Source organism: Coffea arabica, chromosome 4e (assembly GCF_036785885.1).
Source record: "Coffea arabica cultivar ET-39 chromosome 4e, Coffea Arabica ET-39 HiFi, whole genome shotgun sequence".
Lineage (NCBI taxonomy): Eukaryota > Viridiplantae > Streptophyta > Magnoliopsida > Gentianales > Rubiaceae > Coffea > Coffea arabica.
In genome coordinates this window covers 11,951,215-11,961,913 of record NC_092317.1, presented here as the reverse complement: position 1 = coordinate 11,961,913, position 10,699 = coordinate 11,951,215, and the positions used below count along the sequence as shown (strand labels likewise).

The 10,699-nt window shown below is 34.3% G+C and overlaps 1 protein-coding gene across 2 annotated transcripts; it reads left to right on the top strand.

The window, feature by feature from the left end:
- Positions 1–1,348: 1,348 nt before the first annotated feature.
- Positions 1,349–9,842, top strand: LOC113741813 (uncharacterized). 2 transcript variants are annotated; one of them, XM_072047665.1, is made up of 10 exons: positions 1,349–1,398; positions 2,010–2,114; positions 6,736–7,087; positions 7,327–7,360; positions 7,434–7,661; positions 7,810–7,899; positions 8,442–8,507; positions 8,594–8,685; positions 8,773–8,820; positions 9,362–9,842. In XM_072047665.1, the coding sequence occupies exons 2-10, from the start codon at positions 2,108–2,110 to the stop codon at positions 9,477–9,479; spliced, it is 1,035 nt and encodes a 344-aa protein (XP_071903766.1). In that variant the 5' UTR covers positions 1,349–1,398; positions 2,010–2,107; the 3' UTR covers positions 9,480–9,842. The 2 variants fall into 2 exon arrangements, with proteins under 2 accessions (XP_071903766.1, XP_027125256.2); XM_027269455.2 differs by having other exon boundaries at positions 2,007–2,114.
- The last annotated feature ends 857 nt before the right edge of the window (positions 9,843–10,699 follow it).

Below are 10,699 nucleotides of genomic sequence, written 5' to 3'. Positions count from 1 at the left end.
TGCTGATCTTAACAAAAATTCTTATAGTTCCCCCCCCCCCCCCCCCCCTCCTCCAAAACACCAAAAACGCCAGCAAAGGAAAGGATCAACTAAGCAAATGCATATATTCATTTAGCCCAATCCGCTAGCATGAGATCCATGGCAACTTCATTTGGTTTTGGTTGAATTGCAATGGCAACTTTACATGAGATCCATTAGCTATGCTATAAAAACAGGATTTGATTCTTAAGACTTCAGTGATTTCAAGTGGAATTATTAGTTTAGTGAGAATCCGTCTTGCTGCAAATCACTTCACCACTCTATGGAGAATTTGAAGAAGGAACATGCTTGTGAAAATGGTTCAACTTTGAAGCATAAAATTGTTACATTATTGATTTTGCTTTCAAACTATGTAGAGTTGCTAGAAAATTAGCTTTAAGTTCGATTAAAATTAACAACTCCTTATTTTGGAGTTTCAGTATATTCTTTCTCCAAGAAAAAAAGAAAAGTTTGACAAATTGTCTTTTGAGAATTAGTCTTGTGATCGGACCTTTCAGCAGTCACAAATAGACTTCATCACCTTCAGTACTGTTTTTCCTCACCCTCATGTATACAAACTTTACATAAACATCTATTTTAATATAACATTTTCATTAGTTCCTAAAAACTTTTTTCTTCTCTGATGTTTTTCTTTCTTCTTTCTTCAAAAAAAGCCGAATGTATTGTGTTTTAGCGTCTTGTCATATTCCGGACGTACTCTTTTTCTTTCTTGGTCACTTTATATTGTACGTTTGATTTTCTTCATTTAGGTACGATCTTAACTTTTCAACCGATTCAAATAATTTAACTTAGATAAAAGTTTCTGAATCTAATGAAAGCAAATTAAGTTTAGATACTGATTGATGTTTTATAGCTCATTAAGCTTTCGGGTTTCTCATCCGTCATGATTCTTATTCTAAATTAATTTCCTGTTCCCTACATCTGTTTGGTTCTTTACAAAGGAATTTTTCTTATTCAAGTCACACGAGACTAGATATAGTCCAATCTAGCCATCAAATTTTGATTGACATCTTTTCTTTCTGTTTTTAATTGCTTTCTTTGGGGAGAGATGTGTATTCATGCAGAGAAGTTTTTAACATCTTTGTACTTGTCAGATTTCTCTTCCTACCTATTTACTATTTGTAATTTTCACGAAAGAAAGACCGGAAAGAAAGCCTATTGCCCTGCAACTACTAGTTCAGCATCCCACATGAACAGCTCTCTGGGCTGGACAGTTATCAGCACAGAAGGAATGAACCATAAATGAGGTGCCCATTACAACCTCCAAGCTTGACTTTAAAAGCCTCTTAACATCTTCTCATGTCTTTCAGGAGCTGAATTGGGATTGATCATCAACTCAAGTATCTCCTCGAATAAGAGGTATGCCCTTCTTCTTCTGTCTACTCTCTATGCTTTTAGGCACTTTTAACTTTTTTTTTTTCATTCTAAAGATTAATTTGTAGGAAGCAATATCTGTCCAAATCTGTATGTAATTGAGCATATACTATGCTGTGACAATGATGAGTGGATTTTGAGTGAAATAAAAGGAAAATCTTAGTAGACTTTGGTCTTGTTGATGTTTTTAAAGGTCCTTTTTCCTTTTAGTCTTCATTAGGAGTAACACCATTTGCACTTCAGTAAATTCACATTATTCAAAAAAATTGTTGGAATATCATGTAAACACGTTTTCGACTCACCTTTTTATTATACATTCCACACTCACCTTTTTAACTGCACATTCAAACAGTAATCAGTGCTATTCTTGCAAAAAAAAGCAACTGAACTGGAGGTGCTTTTGATAGGGTAAAAACATGCACTATTCTTCGTTCTTGTGGCAAATTAATAATTACTTTGCTAGGCGAAAAGAATGTCCTTTAATCTATTCCCTGATTTTTCACTATCAGTAAAAAATATCGCTTAATAATCTTTTACCTTTTCTCTGTACTTACTAGTAGTTACTACATGATTTTATCTTTTCTCTGTAATAGTAGTTACTCCATGATTGTGGTTTTGGCATAAGAACACGGAGTTGCTTTACCGGGTGCTTTCCAGTAGCTAACTTTGGATCCTGGAGATTAAGTTTCTAGCAATGAAAGGTAATTCTTCTTCTTCTCTCTTTTATTTTTCCTCTTCTTCTTCTTTTTCCTCTTTTAAGCATTCTAGTGATCTTTTTCTCTCTTCTTGGACCACCTTTATGAAATCCCTTTTTTTTTAAATGGAAGGGTTAATTCTACAAATTTCGTTCACTTGCATTTATTGTACATTGGACTATGAATCTGAAAAATAAGTCAATCTTGAAATTTTGCATCAAATTTTGAAAAAAAAATTGTTTTTCCTCTTCATGTTTTAAAAGACCAAAAATAACTCAAGGGCTACTTTTTATTAATAACTGGTAATCATATAGGATGTAAAAGCTGCAATAATTAGTCCATGAATTGTCATCTTGAACTCAATGTCTAGACTTAGACAAATTTGCCAAGTCCATTTTGTGACATATTACGTACATGTGAATGGAATAAAAACAGCCTAAGCCCTAAACCTTAAAAAAAATAATTATCCAATTTTTCCTTGTGTGATAATGAAAAAAAAAATTAGCTAAGAAATACTAATCATTGGAACAAAACGAAAGAACCCTTTTACACAAAGGCAGCATTATCTGTATCTCTAATAAAAGAACCCAAAATCTCAAGATTATAATTGATGAATCATTATTTTGTTGCCCCTATGTTGGAGAATGTCCTGTCCTATTCAGTGTTGGCATGGCGTCAATCCATCTTTCAATGTTTACTTATGGAATAATTAATTTTACTTCTTGAAAAAGGAACAATTTGCTATACGTGTGTTGGCACCCTAAGATTCCAAAATGCAGGGTCCTTTGGCCCATCTAATCACGGGGTGTTTGATTGAATTCATCCACTAGTAATGTAGCATATGACCACGCAAAAAGCTACTACTGCCTAAGCCAATTGCTTTAACTTTGGATCATCACATGTACCGAATCTTCTTTGTATTGTTTCCTTTTCTGTTTTGCTGAGGAGATTCTAATGCTTGGTACAGCCTTCATGAGACATAAATCATCAATTGTCATCGTCTGCTCTAACGAGACATTGAGATATAAGAATGATTCCTCTTCCTGTGAAAAGATGAATATAAGATTTATTGTCGCTCTAATTGTCTAGTTTGGTTGGTCAAATTTCAAATAGATAGGAAATAAAGGGTATGTCATGCAATTAAAGCCCTTTATAGTGGCGTTCGTCAGTGTAAAATAGGTTTATCCTAATACGATAGGCAAAAAATTATTTTATTTTACCCGCACATTGTAAAAAAAAAAACTTATTCTTAGAGTACAGATTTCATTTCCAAGTTTGCTAACCAAAATAAAAAAAAAAAAAAAAAAAAAAACCGCGCAGACAAATGCATACACATATGTAAACATCACACTTTACAGACTAATCAGCGCCTCTAATTGTGAATTAGCATATTGATGAATTGTGGATTGAGCCCTAACCTTGCCCTTAAATTAAATTAGACTCACCATTTCATTAATTAAGACTAGTCTGAATAATTAGTTTATATCATAGTATGTATTTGAACTTTGGACTGATCCTACTACAGTAATGATATTTAAACTTTAGCAATCTCAAAAAATTGCTTGAGAAATACTTGAAACATTTTACCCTAGGTTTCATGATTATTTGAAGAACATCTTTAAAGTTGCAATCCTACAGTTGAAAGTAGACATGGGGGACCTAGACATGATTTTAGCCCCAAATGGTCAATATCAACAATGTCGGTGTATTTTAGAAAGTCCTTAACAGATTGTTTCAGATTTAGGAAGTACCAAATCAATCCCAAAAAAAAAAAAAAAGTGATGAAGTAGTAGTCAATCGTCAAAAACATTTATGCTTATAAAAAAAATCCCAAAAAGTAGAAACACAATAATGTTGTAAAATTGAAGATGGCTATTTTTTGAAGTTTTTATAGAAAAATATATTGTAATGATTTGATATATATATATAAGGAAAAAAGATAATTAGAAAATTAATTTACGGAAAGCGTAAAAATTTTTCTGAAGAAAAATAACAATCCAAATGAGACATTTTTCAACCTTTTCTATCTCAAAATATAAATGAAACATTTTGGGAATACATTTATAAAGGAATGGAAATGTGTGTTGTGAATCCCATAGGAGCAAACATTGGGGAAAATTTTTCTGATCTGAGAATGTGTTGCGAGTGAATTCAACAAGAGTAATCATTGGGGATAGTTTTTCCGATTTCTAGTCAAAATCAAACTTGACTACATTTTGAAGACCACAAAAAGTGGGGGAGGTCCAAGGTGGACATAACACGATTTCCCAAAGAAATAACTTCAAGAGGAAAAGTAGTGATAAATAAATTTAAAAAAAAAATACAAAGAAAGGAAAAAAAAAAAAGAAGAGGTTTTCTGTTAATTCTGTTGACCAGGGTCCCCACGAACATGAGGTCCCACCTACACCGACATAGATCAAGACCTTTCCGCAAAGAGTATACGAGTGTGATAACGAGTCACCTCTTCAAACTTGGGAATTTTTTTAGCACCGAACTAAGGATAAAACGTGTACGCAATGTATATATGTGACAATTGGTGTTCTCACCCTAAATTCCGATCTTTCTTGTTCCTTGCCCCTCCTGGTTTGCCTCATTAAGGTAAGGCATGTAGCATGCGATGAATAATAGGTGATAGGAGACAAAAAAATGTGATTGTGTGTTTTACTTACAAATAAATTATCATATCAACTGACGGGAATGTCACATCCTATGCATGTGCAAATTTAAAAAGAAATTTTTTTTAAAATATTTTAAATTTTTTAATAGTTGTTGGGACTTTTGTTTAAGAAATACGGATGAAAGAATTGTTGTGTTTTTCCTTTTTTTTTTTTAATAAAAAGTTATTGGTAGTTATTGTCTCATCGACAGTTTTGTTTGGCTAAAAGAGTGGGGCGTGTGTGTTCGTCGTAGTGGTAGTTACGTACGGAAAGTTTAATAAATAATATATGGGTAGATAATAGTGAACATTGGTACTTTATATTGTTTTACTTTATTCTAAGTTCTTGGGTACTCATGTAGGAAAAAAATGAATGCCTATATAGCGAAAAACAAATGTATACTTAAATAAAATGATCATTTTGAGATTATTACAAAGAACTTGTACAATAATATGTACTTGAGTTGTAAAAGTCAATGCTGCATGTAGTACATGATTGTATAATTCTTTAATTCCTGAGTTATTATGGTGGACTGAGCTAATTTTTGGAAGCTCTAGTACAAGTTAGATTCGATATAATTACTGCAATATGCAAAATTTTACCATAGGATTGAAGATCTGGACAATGTGAAGAGTTAAAATATGGCTTTGATTGGTGGACTAATCTTGATCTTTATGCCAAATGGGGGGTAGCTATAATTATTTCATAGAGACGTCCTTGTACAGACCTTTATGCCTTTATTGTGAGTTCAGAACAAGTTATTTAAATGTTCAAAAAGAAACTCAAAGCAATCCAACACAAAATCCATGTAAACAGAGATGGGTCCCAATCCCATATTCCACTGTTTGAGGAATATCAAAATCCACAAAAGAATTAAACGGGGCAGCTGCACTGTTACACTATACAAGAAAAGGTGACAATACCTTCAATTCTTGAAAAACAATTAATTGTTTAATATTTGCATGGGACTTTATGCTATATAGAGATTGTGACAGGAGATATAGACTAGACTAGTCCTTTATTGTGAGATGATCATATGGGGATAAACAAAAAAGAAGCTTATGCTCCAAGAACAGAACAGAACACCGCCCTTTATATGCCCCTGTTTTCCCTTTGTTTGATTATTTTCTTATAAAGCAAAGAAGCAAAGCATCTCCTCCCTCCACATATCTTGCTTTTCCCTGTAAGTATTCCCCTACTTTTCTTTGCTTGCAATTAATAACAATACCCTTCCCTTTTTCCATCTTTATGTTTTCAAATATTTTTGTATGTGTGTATCTTTCTGTGTAAATTATGCTGCGCATTTATCTTTCTCTGGAAATGCACAGTGAAAGTTTGGAATCTCTGCTTGCTTCCTGCCATGAATGTTGCTCAGTTTTCATACCATCATCTTCCCTTCATTGGTTCTAGCTGGCAATATTCAATGCTTAGGATTTCCACAAATCATTCACTTCTTTTGTAGTTTTTGATTCAAGTATTTAAGTACAGCATTTTGTGCTTTCATGGACTTTGTTTTTAAAGTCCTATACCACACACTTCTGTTACAAGTCTCAAGTTCTTGTACTGAAAAGCCTGCATTTCACAGAAGATAGTTGAAACTCTATTTGTGTTGTCTAGCTTTTGGATTCATTATCAGTTCCCAAATTCTCTATAGGAATTGTTTCTGTTAAATTATTCATCATCCCAAGTTATCTTTTGATACACTGGGAAAACTTAGCCCTTTTTCTTTTTTGCCTTGAATACAATTTTTGTTTCATACAGAAGGAAATTTCTTAGAAATTTGTTTATTCTTTGGTTCCAAAACCTGTTCTTTGGGATTTTTGTTCCCATTTTGGTTTATCATCCTTTTCCAAATTTAATTTGGAACCAAACCAAAGCTGAGAACTGGCAATATTCAGCTATTGTGTTGCTGAAGATTGAAGCAGAGAATTAGACGAGTTGGATATTTAACAGCATGAATTTTTTAACAGGACCTTCAAAGAATTCTTGGGAGCCAATCATGACTGGGGACACAACAACCCCAAGTTACTGGCTTAACTGGAGGGTGTTGCTTTGTTCCATTTGGTTATTAATCTCGTTGGTTTTAGCATCAATTCTTATTTCCAAGTATGAATGTTTGCGCAATTCGAAAAGTAGAAGTAAGGAAAGACTCAAAGATTCAGCCGGAGTTTTGTATGAAGATGAAGTTTGGAGGCCCTGCCTCAGAAGCATACATCCTGCTTGGCTGCTGGGATACAGAATTGTTGCTTTTATTGTGCTAGTATTAATGCTGATCCTAAATGTTGCCGTTGATGGAGGAGGCATTTTTTTATACTATACACAGTAAGTTCCCTGAATTTCCTTTTCTGTTTCTTCTGAGCTATCTAAAATCAAGGTTCAGGCTTAGACAAATGCTTTGGTGGAGATATTAATTTTGGCACATAATGGAAAATCAGGGCAAATACCTCCTTTATGAATTGCAGATGTGTTATCCGCTGGATTTGCTACCTCCTACTCCCTTTTGTTGTGAACATTCGTTGGCATGGAAAATGCATCTAATTTTGCTATTGGGTGATTGGCAGGTGGACCTTTACATTGGTTACTTTCTATTTTGCGGTAAGTCAATGGAACCTCTGTTAGTAAGCATTTTTATCTTGTACCCTTTCTTATGAAAATTGATATGTTGTAGCTTGGATCTGTGCTCTCCATGTATGGATGTTACCAATATCACAATAGAATCGGTGCTCGATATGATGATGAGAGGGTTGATACTGAGCATGGTGCTGATGGAACCTCCAGAAATGCTGCAGAAAACTCAAATGTGTCCAATGGTGCAAAAGGCTTTGACCCTAGTGAGCAACTACATGATCGGAAGATTGCTAGTTTTTGGGGTTATGTGTTTCAGATCATTTTCCAGGTATGGACAGATGCAGCTAGTGATATTTCCTAAGAAGTGAGAGCAGTATTACGTTTTCAATTAAGATAATAAGCACATTCAAAAATTGTAAATCTTTGTTTAATTTTGTGTACCAAATTTTGACAAATAAGCTATTACTGTTTTCTAGATGAATGCTGGAGCTGTATTGCTGACGGATTGCGTGTTTTGGTTCATAATTGTACCGTTTCTTGCCATCAAAGATTACAGACTGAATTTTGTAAGTATCATAACAGCTTGAAGTTCTTTCAGTTTTCATTTGAATGAGATTGTAATAAGCATCATAATGCTCAGTGTTTACGCAACCTTACGCATGCTACCACATGGAAATGTTTTCGTATCAAAGTTTGATAAATCATACCAAATGATCCTTGACGAACTGTGTTTCAGCAGAAACCTTCTGGAACTTGAGAATTTTGCTTTATATGAGTGGACTTTTCTGCTCTCAGCTTAACTAGGATTTTGCTTTCTAAGACTATGGTATAAAGGGCAAACTCTGTGCATGTGCCTGGCTCTAACATCCATAGGTTCTAAGGAGCCAGCTTTTATGCAGCTTGTACCCTACGATATGCTCAAAATTACCCCAACTAGTATATGAAATTCATGCACTTATAAGTTTGTTACATAGACAAGGTGTCTGCAACAGTCTGCAATGGGAAAATCATCAAAGTTCCAATGTATGGTGTATCCAAGAAATTCTGTTCCTAGCTTCTCAAACTTACTTTTCTTTTTCTAACTGATTGTGGAACTTTCATTTTGCAGTTGATTATAAATATGCACTCAATCAATGCTGTTTTTCTGCTTGGTGAGACTGCATTAAACTGCTTGGTGAGGGCTATCTTGCTGCTTTAATATTCATTTCCTAGTTCTTATCATGAGTCGCGACTTACTCTATTCTGTTACTTCATTTTCAGCGGTTCCCTTGGTTCCGAATTGCATACTTTGTCCTATGGACAGTTGTTTATGTCATTTTTCAATGGATTGTTCATGCTTGTGTTTCACTTTGGTAAGCTAGTCTCTTTCTTCCATCTTCGTTTCATATAAACGCTTGTTCACGTTTCTGGTATCATAAATAACATAATTTCTGAAACAGGTGGCCCTATCCATTCCTTGATTTATCATCTCCATATGCTCCGCTGTGGTACGTATCCTCGCAAAACTCCTATATGAAGATTGAGATGGTCATTATAAGTTGGTCTAGAGGAGAGGTCTTTTCTTCAATTATTAGTCAAGAAAGAAAAAATTTGTATGTAGTGATCGATTTTTGAGTTTGATCCATAACTTGTCTTGGTATTCAGATATGTTTTACCTTCAATCTTTAAGATCCAATTAGAAGTACAAAGTTTTGGTCCTTTGTACTCTTTTAAAAGCCATCAGAATGAAGTAGGAAAGATTCACCTATATTTTCCTCTCCTTTTCTCTTTCAATGCCCTTTCCCTGGTTCTGGTGCTCTGATACAATGCAGAGCCTAGCTGTATGTTTTCAGATCGTTGTTCAGATGAGATACCTTTGAGGACTTGCATGATATTTCTTTAACTTTAATATTTCATGTTAATGACCAAGGATCAAGCAGTAGGTCTGAATTACCTGTGTATTGACAACGAAAATTATCATTTTTGATCACCTACATTCTGCTTCTTAGACTAACCAATGAGTTGTATGTCTCAAAATGGATATTTCAGGTACTCATCTGTGGCATTGCTGCACATACCATGTTATGGTCTTTTTGTTCTGGTAATTAAGCTGAAACACTTTCTTCTGTCAAAATGGTTCCCGCGGTCTTATCAATGTGCTCGGTAATGCGTGCTGAATCCAGTCTTGAAGCCAAACTCAGCTCCAGAAGGAAAAAGTTGGTTTTCTCCCTTGAACATACTTGCTAAACAGGAAATCAAGAATGCTATCCATGACAACCAAGGTTATTTTGAAGATCAGATTTTGAAGGTGTTACAGAAATACAGCATACTGTTACAGTAGGTGCAAGAGACCATAAGGGGGGGTGCTGCATTAAATTTTGGTTTGCAGCACACAAAATCTAGTAAAGCAAGTAGAGCAAAATCTTGTTCATGCAACCGTTTTCCAGTGCTAACAGACATGTAACTGTACACAGATGGTAGAGAAATACATAATAATTTCCATAAGTACAGATTGCCCTATTTTCAGATATAGTTTGTGTACTTTCTTGATGATCTTTGTCTCCTACAAGGTAATGCTGTTGATTATTAGGCAAGCCTGCAGAAACTGTCTTTAACTAAAATCTCATTTCTAAAACTCTAAAAGCATTATTCCAGATAGGACTGCAAATGAATTGAACCTCTCGCAAGAGGCTCGAGTCCGAGTTCGAGTTGACCAAATCGAACTCAAGTTCGAATTCGAGATAAAAAATACTAAGCTCGTTAGCTCGCGAGCCGACTCGAACTAGATTATATATATATAGATATATATATTTTTTATTTTAATAGTAAAATTACATATATATTTCTAATATTTTATTATTTATTAAGAAAAATTATTATTTTATTCATTTTTCAAAATAAAATTTTTATTTTTTTTATTTTTTTATTTTTTTAATCTCGAGCTCAAGCTCGTGTTTGATTCAAATTTATTTCGAGCTCGTAAAATTATATTAAAACTCAACTTGATTAGGTCGAAACTCGACTCGACTTGGTTCGCGTGCACCCCTTCCAGAGCACTATAACAACATAAATGAACAGCTAAGTCAGTTATGGGTAGCTTTAAGTAACAACAGAGTTCTCGGATCAGCTCGTGTCAGGATGCAAAACAGTTCAGCAATCATTAGAGTGAGCACCCAGAGTGATTGAAGAGGATAACAGCTCTTGCACCCAGAGTTTTTTTAGAAACATTATTGTACGTCATAATACTCGGCACAGTTCTTGCAGTATACACTCTGCAAAATTGACTCCAGAAGCGATAGGAAAAGCAAGCTCTCTTAGTTCAGCAGTCATCAAATGGCAGACAACTACAAAAATGCATCTCTAAACACAGATTGTGCAGAGACTTAG